Source organism: Otolemur garnettii, unplaced genomic scaffold (assembly GCF_000181295.1).
Source record: "Otolemur garnettii isolate 467f Iridium unplaced genomic scaffold, OtoGar3 scaffold00004, whole genome shotgun sequence".
In the NCBI taxonomy this organism is placed as follows: domain Eukaryota; kingdom Metazoa; phylum Chordata; class Mammalia; order Primates; family Galagidae; genus Otolemur; species Otolemur garnettii.
In genome coordinates, this window is record NW_003852399.1 from 9386432 (window position 1) to 9404320 (window position 17889).

The following is a 17889-nucleotide window of genomic DNA, read 5'->3' on the forward strand; positions in this document are numbered from 1 at the left end:
CTTGCCCACCCTGAGATGGGATCGCTTGTTTTTTTCTTGCTAATACATTTGAGTTCTCTGTAGATTCTGGTTATTAGACCTTTGTCAGAGACATAACCAGCAAATATCTTCTCCCATTCTGAGGGCTGTCTACCTACTTTATTTACTGTGGTCTTGGCGCTGCAGAATATTCATTAACTTTTGATGAAGTTACTAGGGTTCCAAGGTATATTTCTGACATACTAAAATTAATAATGTATCAACTATTATTTCCAATTCCTATTTCTTTAAAGTGGAATAAACTGACTTGTACAAGCAAACACAACTTAATTGTGGGAGCAGAAGTGTATAGCCATACTTGAGAGTAATTTTTTGCTTCTTGCATTGTGTTTTACAAAGGGAGTGGAGAGCTTCCATTAATCTAGCACAGCAGTTATGTGAAGGTCACTTAATACATTTTCTAGTATATTTTAAAAGCAAATCAAGTGAGGGTTATAGTGAAGGTTGAAGAAAAACCACAAAGCCTTTGAGATTAAAAATAGAAGTAGAATGCTTTTTGTTGAAGACTGAATTGAACATAAGTATTTGTATTTACTATTTCTTGAAATTCCACTAAATAAGAATAAAGACATTTTTAAAACAGCATAAATCTACAAGGACTACTATCTGGCAGAAAAGACAAAAGCAACTAAAATTTGAAAGCAGAAAAGCGTATGAACAATTTTTTAACAAACTTCCATCTTTCAAGTGCTAAGAAGCCAAGAAAAGCTACAGAGCAAACCCTGAAGTAACACAATTTAAAATGCAAACATCCTGGAGAAGCTCTAGGACTCCGGCCCCAGACAGCACTGGAAACAAAATGAAAGCAGGATAGAAAGATAGGTTGAAAGTCAGCCCAAGAAGTAGTCAAGACTCTGATCTCAACAACTGCTCTTGCCCAGCTGAGAAGACCAGGGTCTATTCTCTGGAGAAATTAAAACAAAGTTATTTCTGGCTGGAAGACATAAGATAGAGTTGAGGGTTGGAGTCTTAAACTGATTATCAGTGAATCTAAGTGAATACTTACCTTTTTATGCAGAAAAATCTGCATAACTTCCAGAATTTTAAAAGCCACATAACAGAATGGAATCTTTCCATTTTAGAAATATGGCCAGTTCCAGAGGAAAGACTAAAGAATCTAAACATTGAGGGTCATCTAAAGTAATATCCCACTGAGATCACCCCCAAATGAGGACCATAGTCATTAAGCTTTACCCCATGCCCAATTTTTCCAAGCAACTTTTTCTTTTTTTCTGGTTCACTCACACTTTTTATTTCTGGTTCTCTGGTTCCACATTTTTTTTTTATTAAATCATAAACACACAGATCATGTATACATTAATGGATTTATGGGGTACAATGTGCTGATTTCATATAGAATTAGGAATGTTTACATCACATTGGTTAATATATACTTCATCTCATTTACTTTATTGAGACATTTATGCTGTATACTAATAGATCCAGCTTGTACCCTTGTATTATGCACCATAAATGTGATCCCACCATTCACTCGCTCTCAATCTGACCTCCCCTCCTTCCTCCTTCATGTTGGGCCATAGTTGTGATCTATTCTTCATATGAAAGTGTGAGTAATTGTACATTGGTTTCATAATAGTATTGAGTACATTGGATTGGATATTTTTGTCTTCCATTCTTGAGATACTTTACTAAGGAGGATACACGTCAGCTCCATCCATGTAAACGTAAAAGATGCAAAGTCTCCATCTTTTTAAAGGCTGCATGATATTCCGTGGTATACATAAACAATTTATTAATCCATTCATGGGTCGATGGGCACTTGGGCTTCTTCCATGACTTGGCTATTATGAATTGAGCTGCAATGAACAATCTGGTACAAATATCTTTGTTATAAAGTGATTTTTGGTCTTTTGGATATACACCTAGTAGAGCAATTGCAGGATCAAACGGGTCTACTTTTAGATCCCTAAGTATTCTCCATACTTCTTTCCAAAAGGAACGTATTAGCTTGCACTCCCACCAACAGTGCAGAAGTGTTTCCTTTTATCCACATCCATGCCAACATCTGGAGTTTTGGGATTTTGTTATGTGAGCCACTCTTACTGGAGTTAGATGATATCTCAAAGTGGTTTTGATTCGCATTTCTCTGATGATTAATGATGAGCATTTTTTCATGTGTCTGTAGGCCATGTGCCTATCATCTTCAGAGAAGCTTCTGTTCAAGTCCCTTGCCCACAGGAGAAGGAATTACTTGTTCTTTTCTTATAGTTCTCTGTGGATTCTGGTTATCAAACCTTTGTCAGAGGCATCACCTATAAATATCCTCTCCCACTGGAGGGCTGTCTGCTTGCTTTACTTACTGTGTTCTTGGCAGTACAGAAGCTTTTTAGTTTGATCAGATCCCAGTAATTTATTTTTGGTGTTGCTTCAATTACCCGGCGCGGGGAGGGGGGGCCCTCCTCATAAAGTATTCTCCCAGGGCAATTTCTTCAAGTGTTTCTCCTGCACTCTCTTCAAGAATCTTTATAGTTTCATGCCTTAAAGTTTAAATCTTTTATCCAGTGAGAGTCAATTTTTGTATGGTGAAAGGCGTGGGTCCAGTTTCAGTCTTCTACAAGTTGCCAGCCAATTCTCCCAGCACCATTTGTTAAATAGAGAATCTTTCCCCCAATGTATATTTTTGATGGGCTTATCAAAGATCAAATGATAAGTGTCTGGGTTCATCTCTTGGTTCTCAATTCTGTTCCACATATCTACCTCTTGCATTCCATAAACATGTTCCATTGAAAGTTCCTCTTTCCTGGTCATTCTCCTTGTTCTCTTTCCAATCTAATATTGTGTTTTCAGTCTTCTTTACGTGCCTCTTTGAACTCTCAGGCATCTGCTCTTGCTTCATTTTCCCATAGTCAAGTACCCTCCACAGGCGAGCACATTTGCTGCTGACTGTACCAATCTAAAGCAATATATCAGGTAGATGAAAGTCACCTCCTACAAAAAGAATTTATGTCTCTATTTTCTATAAGTTTATTTTAGGGTTTATTGGGATGATGGGATGAGAAAGTCTGTGGACCCACTCCCAAGAAACATAAGCACAACTTGTATAAATATCCAAAGGAAATATTTATTCAGGAGTATACTAAGACTAGGGTAAAAACTGTTAAGAGTGTACAGCACTTGACCGTGACCTACTTCTTCCCAACCCCCTCCCAACTCAAGTGAATCAAAGTTCCAATGCAAGCAGGTAAGAGGCAGGCTGCCAGCATTTCTCATCCCCTCAAATCTGAGGTGCCTTGGCTAAATTCCTTATAAATATGATGCATTCACAGACTCCTTTCCTTCATGTAACCCCCACTCATAGGCTACAGTCTCTGCCTTAGAATATGCGAGTTGAGAAAACCAAGAGCTAACTGCCCTTACATAAGGTTATTCACGGGCAGAAGCTCTATACTGGGAAAAGTAAATAAAGACTATCAGAAGCTACCACTCGGGCCCAGTCACCAAAGCAGCAACTCAGTGATTTTGCCCAGGGGAAGAGACCTTAAGAAAAGAGAACTATAAACTCTTCCTAAAGAAACTGACTTTATCTGAAATAAAGTGTACTCAAGTTTAAGGCTAAAGGTAGTCTCAAAAACAATAGAAATGTAGTAACAAGCAAATAAAGGAGGTTGGCAGTTCACTTAATTAAGAAAAACAAGCAAAAGACGTAGTTCATTAGAGGGAATCCTGAAGGAGCTAAGAGCTATCCCTGTGTCAGAACCCAAGTCAAAGACTAGCCCCCAAAACTACTCCAATTTAACTAGATCATCAATTTAAATGGGTGTGCAACAATTTAGGCCCTTCAACCAGTGTGCTGCAGCATACTTGTTTGCCATGAGAGGATCTTAGTTTAGCCTTGAAAACTTTTAAAGGAATTCCATTAGCCATAATGACTGTGCAGTCATTTAAAAAATGTTGCTCCAGATTTGGCAGGTGTTAACTGAAAACTTATTAAATATGGTACATGTAAACATTGCAGAAAGAAAAAGATTTACAATTAGCATAGTTATTCTACTCTCATCACTCTTCATAAAGAAACAGGAGATATGAATCTAAAAGAAAATTCCTTTCTAATTTGAACGTACTGTTCAAATTTAAACGTTCTGTTTACATGTACTTATCAACCAATAAAAGGACATTTGGTTTGCATAGCTCTTCTCCATTGAAACCTTAAGTACATTTTGGATATACTATATAGACAAAATAGAAGAAGCAGAAACAAGTTTTTGGTTACTGAACCAAATTTTACAAATAACATATAACAAAATCTTACATTATTATTAGGTTTTCATTAGCACATATATTCTTATATAATAATGAAGTCATATTCTAAGTCAACAGATGTCTTAGTGGTTCTTAAAACCCTACAACATTCCTTTTTTTTTTTAACAGTGAAACAATATGAAAATAAAATTATACTAGTCTAAAAGGAAAATAAAAATATCCCAGGACAACTGGGGAAACAGGAGATTCTGGGTAAGTGAAAATTCTGACTTATGAATAATTTATATGCTCCTTGAGAATTGGTAAAATAGGCGGCACCCGTGGCTCAGTGGGTAGGACATACACCCAAGCTAGTGGGTTTGAATCTAGCCTAGGCCAACTAAACAATGTCAACTGCAACAAAAAAATAGCCGGGCCTTGTGGCCGGTGCCTATAGTCTCAGCTACTTAGGAGACTGAGGCAAAAGAATCACGTAAACCCAAGTGTTTGAGTTTGCTGTGAGCTGTGACACCAAGGCACTCTACAGAGGGCACCATAGTGAGACTCTGTCTCAAAAAAATAAATAAATGAATAAAATAAATGGTAAAATAATATAATCAATTATTTTAATAATCATACTAAAATTTAAACAATAAAATAAAATCTAGCCTTCAATGTAGGCATCTTAGAAGGCTACCCTCTTTGCAACAATGATATCACTGTTTAAGTCTACAATTTTCAGACAGTCCTTAGCACCAGGTGAAGAGGAACAAGAAAACATAATCAGTCTAATTACTTTATATTCAGAAAGCATCTTCCAAAATATATCACTTAGTTGGGCCCCCTACTTTATTCAACAGACTAAGTTTGAACAATTTAGCATAAAACCTAATTAGCTTCCACTGATACCATCCAAGAAAATGTCTATAGCTCAATTCTAAAAAGAGTCTAAAATGGTTAAAAATGACAGTACAATTGAGTATATATATATGAAGCTTCCTACTGTGGAAACTACAAAATCAAAAGGATTAATACATTCCACGACTATTTTAAATAAATAACATTAGGATGAGAAACTGTACACACTTTCTCTCACTTACAATATAGTAAAATACACAATTTGAAAGCTACAATGAATAGAGAGGCCAGTCAAAAGACATTTCAAGACATTACTCATTTTTATGAACAATAATTTCTTACTTTTTCTACAGACATAGAAAGCATGCAAGACTGGACAGAATAACAAATAGCTACAGCAGAGTTTACAAAGTGTTTACCTTCATTACCACTTTGATTCAAACAAATTAGAGATATAATAAGCAAGTATTAGCATCCCCATTTTCCAGACAAGGAATTAAAAGGCCCAAAGAAATGATCTTAAATCCTTTTTCAGCCTCAAAACATCTGAAGAAGTCTCTTCAGTAACAGTGATTCTCTAGCTTAGGGTTGAAGAGAGTACCACCTAGAGCAAAGGTCCCCAGTCCTGGATGCACATTAGAACCTGGGATACCTTTACAAACTACTGATGACCTGGGTCTATTCCAGATGTTCGGATTGCATTGTTCTCAGGTGGGGCTCAGCTATTTTATTTTTAAGTAACTGTTAAGGGGATTCTAATTTGTAGCTGTTCATTGAACTAGAGAGAGAAACAAAACTCTGCATTTAGGGAGGACCTTCAAGTGATTCTTACAAAAAAAAAAAAAAATAAAGATCTTTAATGAGGTATAATTTATATGTATATTTACATATGCACCTACACATATTAAAGTCTAACTTGACAAATTTACAGAAATTTATAGAATTGTGTATCCATCATTATAATCCAGTTTTGGAAAACTTCTATCACACTTTTCTGTCAATATCCCTCCTACCCATGGCCTTGGATAACCACTGATCTGTTTTCTGTTTCCTTTTCCTTTTACAAAAATTTCATACAAATAATCACACAATAAATATCTAATCTTTTTTAGGTACAATCCAAACCCTGCATGCTTTTTCATTGCTAAGGAGTATTCTATTACATAGGAAAAAACTCAAATTTGTTTATCTATTTCACCAGTGGATGGATATCTGATAGTTTCCAATTCTCAGCTATAAGAATAATGCTTTTTTATAAAGATTTCCTTATAAGCTTTTGTGTGAACATGTTCTTATTTCTCCTGTCTAAGTACTAGGAATGAAGGGGCTGGGTTGTAGAGGTAAGGGTAAGTTTAACTGCCAAGCTGTTATTCTTAGTAGTTGTACTATTTTATATCCCCACCACCAACAATAGTGAGGTTTTCAGTTTCTCCACGCCTTCATCAGCATTTGAGAGTCACTGTTTTTTATTACAGCCATTCTAGTAAGTGTATTGTAGAATCACATTTTGGTTGTTATTTGCATTCCCCCAAACTAATGATGTTGGGTATCTTCTAATGTGCTTGATTAGCCATTCACGTGTCTTTGGTGAAATGTTTACTCAAGTCTTCTGCCTACTTATTAACTGGGTTACTAATGAATTGTTAGAATTTTATATATATTTATCTGTCTATTGTCAGATATATGGATCTATTTTCCCTTAGTACCTTATTTTTTAATTTTCTTAATGGTGTTTTTTTTAAAAGTGAACATTTTAAATTTAGGTGAATAACAACTATTTATATAGCATTTACATTGCATAGATATAAGTAATGTGGAGATGATTTAAAGTACACAGGAGGAGATGCATAAGTTATATGAAATTACTATTCCATTTTATATAAGTGACTTCAGCATCCAAGACTTTGGTATTCTAGGGGTCCTAAAGCCAATCCTCTGTGGATACTGAGAGACCACTGCACTTCTAAAGACTGTCCTGGGCTCTCTTGCCATGTTTTTGATGTATTGTTTTTTCTAACACACAAATAATTCCTAATTATTACATTAGCCTACCTGTGGTAGGCTTTTATGTCAGTGGCTTTCCGTTATTCATGCCTTTAGATAATCACCTCTTCCTTGAATCTGGGCCACTCTTGTGACTAGAAGTAGCAGAAGTGAGACCGTGCCAGTTCAGGGACAAAGTCTTAAAAAGTCTTGGCAGCTTCAAACTTTGATGTCTTTGTCCTGAGCCACCATGTAAAAATTCCAGCTAACCTGCTGGGGAGATCATGCAAAGAGACCAAGTGGCAAGGAAAAGGCTCTGGGAATTCAGAGAGAGAGGGAAAGCCAGCTGGCTCTGCAGCTAAACAATCTTCAAGTGCAGAGCAGTGCCATCAATGACCACTGGTAAGGTAAGTAGAACTAGCCTTCTAAGGCAGCTTAGATTATAGAACTATGAGCAAATAAAATACTTGCTGTTTTAAGCCACTAAATTGTAGCGTAGTCTGTCACATGATAGATAAATGAAACTGCTAGTAAATTCAGAATCTAAATCTCCAGCCATGCCTATTCTCCAGAGATCTAGACATAAATTTCAAACTAGACTTCAATCTCCACATAGATAACTTACCTGCATTTCAAATTCAACATCTGCTAAAATGGAATTCAGTATCTTCCCTATTTCCTCTCCAGGGCTATGTAAATAGCTGATTTTAAAATTGTATTTCTTGGAATTCTAGGGCTCTGTGGAATATTTCTACAGATTTCTTTACAACAGAGCTGGTATATATGTTTCATTTATAGTTCTATCACACCATGGGTCACCAAAAACTAATCATAAGCTCAAAAAAGATTAAACAAATTATTGTTCAAGCAAAAGTATAAAGGAACACACTTTAACTGGCCGTGACTTTGGGAAAAGTAACTTTAACATTTTGAGACAGTTAATTCTTCATGAAATACTATGATTTAAACTTAATCTCTGATTTTAAAACAGGAAGGTAAAATTTAATTTTTATAGTGCCAGTAGAGTGGTAAACAGTACACAGCAAAGAGTCGAATCCTTGGAGAAGTTACAGAGCTATTAATTGGCAGAGCCAGTACTATCTGTATAGGTTCTGTAACAGCTCAGTAACTTCTCCAAGCCCGAAGTTCCCCATCAGTAAAACGAGTATATAGGTATATATGGATTTCTTGTAAGTATATAGGTTTCTTATAAATAGTGAATGAATCGTTATTTCTAAGGTACAGTACTTAGAACACTGTGTAACATAGTTAAGTTGTCAAATAAGTTCTACTAATTTTTGAAGAAAACTGTACTCACAGGTTTTTTTAATATGCCATATAATAAATGAAGACTTTATTTTCATAAATTTGATTCCTGCAATGTCTCTAAGGAACCCATGTTCAATATAATTAGCTACCCAATGAACCAAAAGTTCTCCCTGTAGATCACTGACATGTTTAACGATATGGTTATGATTTCCATTACAGTAGGTTGCTACAGATAATTAAAAGTCTTAAAATGACGTGGATTCTTTAATCAGCAGTAATAATATGAAATAGTATTTTCTTATAAAGAGATGTTATTTTCACTTCAAATTTGATAAATACACTATCTATGTTCCATCAACAATTTAAAGATCTACTACTTACCACTGATTGTTTTTGGCTTTTTAGCTATATATTCCTTCCATTTTCTTGAACTGAGTTGGTTGGGAGGTGGAGTAAGTATGTTACTAACAGTACATGGCAATACAAAAAGAGCACCCACCTGAATAGAACAGAACATATATTTACTGATTGCACACTGAGATTCATTCTTAAATAGTGCCATCTGGCACTCGTTTTTCACTCATATTTCACCTATTTAACATGTATTTAGTAATGCTCCCTCTTCCAACAACTCTGCTATAAAAACTAAAAAGGTAAGAACAATGTATCATCCTCTGACTAAACAAAATGAAACAGAACAAAAGCCAAAATGTAGACAGACAAAAATAGAAAGTAGCATTCAAAGCTAGACTTCCCTTTTCCACTGAGGCCTACATCTCTGAAATCTTTATTATTCACAATATTTGCTTCAAGTTCTGGTTGTGAATGTAAATTCTTTGTATACTGACAAAACAGCATAAGGCTGAGAGAGTTCTACCAAAAGAGGTCATATTCACCATACTCTTACAATCTTTTTGACTGGATAGATTACTGTTCTGGCTTCAAAATAGAACACATCTGAAGGCAAGTTAGATACTCTGTTCCTAGAAATTAGACATTTAATACTAGTAATTCAAAACTGCAGAAAAACAACGAATTGCACGCTAGAAAACATAGCAGTGTCTGACTGATTTATGAGCAAAATCAGCTTATTCATCTTTGTAATCCCAGAGTTGGGGATACAGATGTTCATTAAATATTTGTTCAAAAAAATCACCATAATATGTTTAGGAAATTCTCAGTTTGATTAAGAACTAAATAAAACAGATTGCAACTCTGAAAAGCTGTATGTTGCGTATTATTTTAGAAATGTAGTTACATTAATCACCACATCCCAACAAAAATCATTAGTTTCTTTTGAAATCTATGGGGAAACTCAGGCAAGGCATTTGCCAAAGATAAACCTAATTCAGTCACTTTTAAAATTCATATATATAACCAAGCATTATAAATTAAAAATAAAAATATTTAGCAATATAAAATCATTATATATACACAAGATATGTTTGATTTTCTCAACATTAAATCTCAGTTCTTCTTTCTTGCACACATTAAGACTTCATAGCCCAAAACACATGATAGATAAGACTGCATTGTCCAAAAGGTCAATGAACCTGTAATGTGAGTTGCCAGAATGAGACTTGGTTACAGTTTCTCAACATTTTAGAGATGCTACATGATGTTTAATGCACTTATAGCATGATGTGAATGTGCTATGACTCATTAGTTCTAAAAGTGGACTTATTTTTAAATAGTCAAATACTGATTAAACTTTTGCTACAAATATGAAAACAGACACTTCTAAACCACACAAACTGTAATTCCCTACAAAACAAATTTGCCAATTGTTGATACTATATTCTTAACAAAGTTAGATTCCGATAACTTGTTCTCATCCACACAGTATTCACAGATAACCTCTGAGAGACTTGAGGATGATCTGTTTGGAACATCGTTCTATCTCCAGAGTATAAAAGACTAACAGTATTTTAAATTTGAGTTTCAAAAACCTTGATTCAATCTTTTCAAGAGGTCCTCCCTAAAGGCAGATACTATGAAAATTATGTTTCCAACTCTGCAAATTCCTCTCTTTAAAGAAATACTTCCTGGCCATAAGATTAGCGAACATTGTGACTCACTCACAATTCTATCTTGTCTTTTCCTAATCTGCTTAATTATTAATAATTTAAGTTGTACTTCAAGAAATTTTTACTTATATTCTGGGGCTAATCATAGATAATTTTTTTAAGCTCAGAAGTTGATTAAAAACCACATAAATCACTAGATTTTAAACTGATTGAAGCATCAGTTTCCTGAGGAAGGGCCTTGTCCATCTTATTCTCTCCTGTATCTAGAATGAGTAGTTGGCACAGTGTAGGCAGTACAAAAAAAAAAAAAAGTCAAATAAATGAATAGAAACCAAAATATAAAGCACTAGAATGATTTCAAGGAAAGAACATACAATTCAAAGCTTTTTTCCAAAAATATAAAAGATAAATTAATTAAAACTCAATGTAAAAGAAAAATAAACTACTTCACATTTAGAGAATGTCTAAGTTATGTTACGTTTCAAAAATTATTTATTTCTTTTGCTGCATCAAAGTGGGAACATATTTATAAAGATCATTTATTTATTCCCTACTAATAATATTAGCATTCTAATTTTTTATAGTTATGGTCTAAGAAGCAATAAAAATGACAATCAAATGCAATAAATTTAAAATAAAGCAACTGAAAATACAATATGGTTAAATATCAATAGTTTAGGTTGCTTCTAGGATTAGTATTGCCTATCTTCAATAACTAGATAAAGAATTATTCTATACCTATATTTAACAAATTACAGGTATACATCTGATTTTGACTTGAAATTTCTCTATAAAACTTCTCTATAAAATTTCTACAAATTTCATCACATCTTCAAATTACTCAAGAGAATATCTGATGATTTATAGTTTTAAAGAAATTGTTTCACATATATGGGTTAATGATGTGGACCACATAAACTTCAAAGACAACAAAAATTAGTTAGCAAACATCATTTATAGTATACTTAGTAGTTTATAAAATATATTCCAATCTGGTTTTCATTACAACTCTGAAATAGGTAACACAGGGATGATTGTATTTCCACTTTGTAATTTAAAAAGCTATAAGCCAGTGAGTGGCAAAGCTGGCTTAAACTTAATTTTCTTTAAGTACATGCTCTTATACTTTAGACTTTCCTACTATACCACTTTCCTTTCTTTTCTTAATTGTAATTTAGAGGAGATGATTAATGATAAATGGCAAATAACATTACCATTTCCTAGAATAAAGAGGCTCTAAAAGACCAATCACTAGTGTTACACAGAGAGCTACTTGAGCTAAACCAGGAGCAGAATATTTTTATTCTTAGTATACAATTATTTTTAAACTATATCAATTCATAAAACTTTTATGCAAATTGATCTGTAGAAATATATGACTTTACTAATCTCTAAAGTAAATTCCCCTGGCTTATGTCCTATCTCAGTCTATATACTTTTTCATAGTTCTTATGCCTGCAGTTATTTATTTTCTATTTATCCACCAAAATTTAAGTTCCAAGGATTGAAGCTTCATCTCTACCATTCATTACGGGGTCTCCAATATGGAGAATAGTCCCTAGCGTACAACTAGAATTAAAGGTGGGGAAATTGTGGCCTTCTGATTTCAAGATTTGTTATTTTTAAGTATTAAAGGAGGCAAGAAAAGCTTCATTTTTTTCTCTGTTGCACCCCTTTTAGTAAAAGGATTTGTTCTGTAAAATTTGGATTCAGTCAAAAGGCTGCATTATTCAAAAGACTATTAAATTTATAGAGAAAGAGGCTGGAAGCCAAAATTTTAAATTACCATATAGACAAGCATCTTAAGGCCAAAATAGTATTTCCTTTACTATATCAATTTTCTAATAGAATTATAACAAAGATTAGATTATAGCACCATAAGAAAACTGCTATAATTATATTATTTTTCCTAGCAGAATTGTTGGATAATAGCATATTTGTTCTTAAGACAATAAGAAAATGCTGTTAAATATTGTCAATATGTATTTTGTGCATTAAAAATCATTTTCATAGAAATATAACGGTTGAACTAAGAGCCAGAAAGAAAGGCAAACTTTACTTTTTCCTATTAAAACCTGGACTTTACTTTAAACAGCTGTTTCCACTTAAAATCCTTTATACTGTAGTTAAAAAAGGTAAAACTATTCCAATTTTACCATGTTATTATATATATAATAAATATTAAAATATCTACAAATCTCCTAAATCATCAGAATTACGTAAGAAAAAACTTAAAACTCCCAAATGATAGCTTAGTGAAGATTTAGAAGATTTTCACTTCCAACCCCTATCCTACCATGAAAAAAGTAATGCATGTCTATAAATGGCTTCTCACAAAACTGAAATCAGATGTTGGAATAGGTTCACAATAAAGTGTTGTAAAATTTTGAAATGTTAAAGCAATTACCAGTTAGAAAGCTTATTTCTGAAAATCTCTTCTAAAAATAAAACATCACTTTGTCTGCAGAGTACTTTTAGAGTTACTATGAGAAGTTCAAAACCTCTCACTGTGAATTAGGACCAAAATCATGTCACTTTACATTAAAGAAACCAAGCCATCAAGCCAAACAGATGAATAAGTTATATTTCCTTTTCCTATACATCCTTAAGTGTTAAGTATAAAAACAAAAAACCAGAGCTTCTCAGCCTTTTGGCTAAGACAAGAAACTAGAGATACCTTGCCACACAGAGATGAAATCTGTTCCAACAGCAACATGGAATTCTGTTTGGTACTGTTTTTTGTCAATCCTCTGTACTAAGGAGTTAAAGACGGAATGGCAACTCTGAAAGAATTTACTCCCTAAGTTTGATTATTTTAATTCTTCTACAAGTTGTGTAATTTCAATTACAAAATTTAACTGAAGGAATTAACAATTATTCCTTTCCTAAAGGATAATTATTTTCCTGATAATTCAATACTGAAATTATACTAAAAAATACTTTTACTATGAGTAGTAATACTATAAACAATCAGAACAAGAAATTTATATACCGCAGCTTTTGAATAAAAATTCAAAAACACTATCCCAATGTTTCATTTCCAACCAATCTCAATTTCTTTTTATATAAGACGTTCTGTTCTTAGGTATATTTCTAAAATTTCTTACATATTTATCCTTAAAAGTGACTTAAAAACATTAAATATTTGCAGATACATGTGATAGCATTTATATTTCTTCAGTATATAAAAAGATACATCAGTCAACTGGTACTTATATATCAATCATGTTGACAGCAGGAAAAACATATGAACATTTCATAAGTTCATAAATTACTCTGTTTTTCTCCATAGATTCTTAACATTCTTCCCTCCTCCCTACCCTATAAGTAATGAGTAGCAATACCATGAAGTCCTCTGCCTATTCCAGAAGCATCAATACAGTACTTTAGTGGGAATGTTTTCTTCTGCAAGTTGTAGAACATTTTTTAAAACAACAGCATAAAAAGTATACTTAATATTACTTAAAAACAAATGGTCAAACATCTAAGTATGGGGTGGTACCATGAAAACAGTTTAAACGGTTCTATTCAAACCATTCTGATGCAGACAGCTTATCAGGAAATGAGATCTTCCCTGGAAGCCCAATATTTAGAAGAGAGATGCTACTCCAGTTGTAGTTAGGGCCCAGAGCCAGGACTGCTCAACTAACCTTTCAATCCCATCACTCAAAGAGCTTTGGTTAAGTTCTAGGTTTTCCTTAAAAAACAGTTTGAAAACCATTGGTCTAGACTAGTGGTTCTCAACCTTCCTATGCTTCCCCCAACCACAAAATTATTTTCATTGCTACTTCATAACTGTAATTTTGCTACTGTTATGAATTGTAATGTAAATATCTGATATGTAGAAGACCCCCAAAGGGTTCGTGACCCACAGGTTGAGAACAGCTGGTCTAGAGCATAATTCTAATATGGGACAACAGATTGTCCCTATGCTGAGACACAGGACATTGTAACTCCATTAAAAACCTTTGGGGGGAGGCACCTGGGCCCAAAGGAGTAGGGCGCTGGCCCTATATGCCGGAGGTGGCAGGTTCAAACCCAGCCCCGGCCAAAAACTGCAAAAGAAAAAACACCTTCGGGTATTATTTCCATAGCCCAACCCACAACAAATAAATATGGCTTGAAAATAAAGGTGCTTGCCTAGGGAGAAACATTTCTGATAGGGTAGGTTTAGAATCCAGGATGTGGGAAAAGCAAGAACCTCCTTTCCCAGCAAATCCAGCAATAAAGATTCTGGCAGCCAACTTGGACATCAACATTAAAACAATAAATAAAATGAAATAAAAATGCGTGCCTACTTAACACCTGACATGAACAGAACATTCTACCTGGCACAGAAAACGTAATCTAAAATGAACATACAACGAAAAGGATACAACTCGAATTCGATGTCTGACATATAGCAGGAGGGTAGATCTGATAATTTTATCATCTGTACAAATTCTAAAGCAGGGCCATAATAATGGAAAACCTAAAAAAGAAATTAAAATTGTATGATGTTTTAAATACTACAAATGAAAATAAAAGTTAATAAATTAGTAAAGGATAAAAATTTTTAAATGAGTATTAAAAAGCAACTTTTTACACATTATGCAAACCAAACATTTACTCTTCTATAGCAGACAAGAATTTCTTTCAATTCTACCTTCCAGAATATACAAATACGAAGATCTCTCAGTAACCAGAAGGAGCTTTACCAGGAGAAAATAAGTATAGAAAGAGGCAAGACAGAGGATAAGAGCTCAATTTTTGCTGTTTATTTTCAACAAGACAAACAGGTGATTCAAAAGGCTACAGTGTTAAAGAAACAAATTAGCAACCTCTCTCAGCAGGTAGGATCGCAGGACTGAAATGGGGAAAGAAAAGCCACGCTAGGATGAACTTGGGTTGAATGGTATGTGGAGAGTAAAACAAAAAAATTCCGGAGAAAAACTGAAAAATTAGAAGGAAATATAGTGAAGCCAACCATGTGCCGGCTGAGTATTGCACTTCAGGTAGCACCTAAAACTAAGTTAGAGTGATCTAGTAAGACAGTTATTTAATAGCCGGAGCTATGGTGCTTCCCATAAACATTAAAGAAAAGAGAACACGTCTTGAAAAAGCTACACCAAGTTTTAAACTTGCAAAAAGCTGAATAATTTGACTACATATAATAATGTGTATAAATAGCATATTTAGGTATAAGTGTGGTATATGTGTGTCTACAGTGTTGATGTGTATATATGACTATGTACGTATACATATACAGAGAGAGAAAGGATGGATTTTACATTTATTGAAGAGTTTATACTCTAAGATTCTCTTAAATAGCAGCAAAAATTTAGATATATTATTCATATAGTTGGGGTCATCAACCTTATGATTCTAATCTTTAGAAAAGAATTTAATATTCCTGTGAAAGATGGCTATAAGTTAATTAAGCAATTCTAAACAAATACTAGAAATTAAGTTCACATCAGAAATTATGCCCCCTTTTTGTACTACTCTTTGATCAGAAGATATTAACCATCTTTGTGATATCCTTGTAACTTCACGGCCAAAATGTTTCATAGATTTTTAAAGTGCTTCCATATAAATACCTCTTCCTATGTTATTTCTCCAACATTAGAAAGCCAACTGAATGCTTTTCTAATTATTGTATTTTGTAATTACTTGCACTTTAAGAAAACATCTATGAGAGACATGGGATGAGTAGTAAGCATATGTCAGGTACTTTGTCAGATGTTAATTTCTTACTACTTTATTCCTCAAAGCTCTGTAAAATAGGTGTGTTATTATTGCCCTCACTTCATAAATGAGTTGATCAATCTAAACAAGATTATACCCAGCACCACACAGATGACAGGCAGGTTCGAAACCTAGGCCTCCCTAACACTAAAGTTCCTTCTGTTCGATCACATTCTCTCTAAATTGAGTCTTAGAGGTCACATACTAAAGTCCCAACTAAATGTGGTTTCAGGCCTACACTGATATTATAATTATAATATATTTTTTAAAAAGTTTAAAACAGGCTCGGCGCCTATGGCTCAACCGGCTAAGGCGCCAGCCACGTACACCTAAGGTGGCGGGTTCGAATCCCCAGCCCGGACCCGCCAAACAACAATGACGGCTGCAACCAAAAAATAGCCGGGCGTTGTGGCGGGCGCCTGTGGTCCCAGCTACTTGGGAGGCGGAGGCAGGAGACTCGCTTGAGCCCAGGAGTTGGAGGTTGCTGTGAGCTGTAATGCCACGGCACTCTACCCAGGGGGACAGCTTGAGGCTCTGTCTCAAAAAAAAAAAAAAAAAAAAAAAAAAATTTAAAAACAATGACAGCTTCATTAACATTTAATGCTGATAACAGTATAACGTAAGCATTCAATTATACTAAAAATTACGCTAGCGAGCATACTTAAGTACATATATTATATATATCAATAATAATTAACTCAAGATTCAAACATATTTTATAGGAACAAAAATACGCACAAATAAATGATTAAATACAATTACCTTTGGCAAAATATTCTTATCCTTTAATGGTAGCATCTTTTTGGCAAGAAAGCCAGTATTTAAATTAGATGTACTAAAATTCTTAGGTGTGACTCCCTTTAAACAAAATTCAGGAAAGCTAATTTCAAATCCAAACTGAAAAGAAACCAAGAGAACACAGTTATAAGCATCATGAATAATGCTATAAAAATTAATACATCTTATAATGTAAAAGTTGAGAGGAAGCCCATGTATAAATTTATTTTTGATTCTTCAGCTCAAAGTGTGGTTCTCACATTTAGATATACATTCTTCTTATTTCAACGTAGACATCAATTTTTCATGAACAGCTCTCTTTAACCCTTCACCAGCTGGCAAGCATGTTAAGCCCATTCTATGCAAATACCTCTTTTGCATTGTTCAATATTTGGATTCCCACCAGTCTGTAAGTTATGCAAAGACAGAAGCTGTCTCTATTATTCATTACCAGATCCACAGTACTGTGTCTGACACATAGTTTGCTTTGAATATATGTTGTTGATGAGAAAACGAATTACTACAGAAGTAGTAACAGTAACAGAAGTAGTAACAGATGCAATAGTAAAGGTAGCAGCAACAATTAATGATAGCTAACACTTACTGGGTGGTTACTTTGTATTTTAAATAATTTAATCCTCATAAAAATCTATGAGCTAGAACTACTATTAACACAGTCTTATGGATGAAGACAACTGTGGCACCAAGAGGCTAAGTATTATCCAACATCTCACACAAAACTAGAAAAAAAAAGAGCTAGAATTTGATGGTTGGCACTGTAACTCTAGAATATATGTCCTAGTCACTATAGGACATTGCACTTAGTCAATGCCTCTTGGCTAAAAAGCTATTCTCTAAATTTATCCTGTGGAGGTATGAACATTAATATTCTTCCTATTCATAAGAGTCACATGAGGCTCGGCGCCTATAGCTCAACCGGCTAAGGCGCCAGCCACGTACACCTAAGGTGGCGGGTTCGAATCCCCAGCCCGGACCGCCAAACAACAAT

At 34.1% G+C, this 17889-nt stretch overlaps 1 protein-coding gene across 1 annotated transcript in view; it reads right to left on the reverse strand.

Annotated features, from left to right (window-relative positions):
- Positions 1–17889, reverse strand: part of MTBP (MDM2 binding protein) — a 60968-nt gene that overhangs the window by 34000 nt on the left and 9079 nt on the right. Inside the window, exons 8-11 of the mRNA XM_003782378.2 lie at positions 16866–17000; positions 14753–14847; positions 13054–13126; positions 8731–8848 (exon numbers count right to left, since the gene is read on the reverse strand). Coding sequence (XP_003782426.1) covers positions 8731–8848; positions 13054–13126; positions 14753–14847; positions 16866–17000 — 421 coding nt within the window. The remainder of the gene's footprint in view (positions 1–8730; positions 8849–13053; positions 13127–14752; positions 14848–16865; positions 17001–17889) is intronic.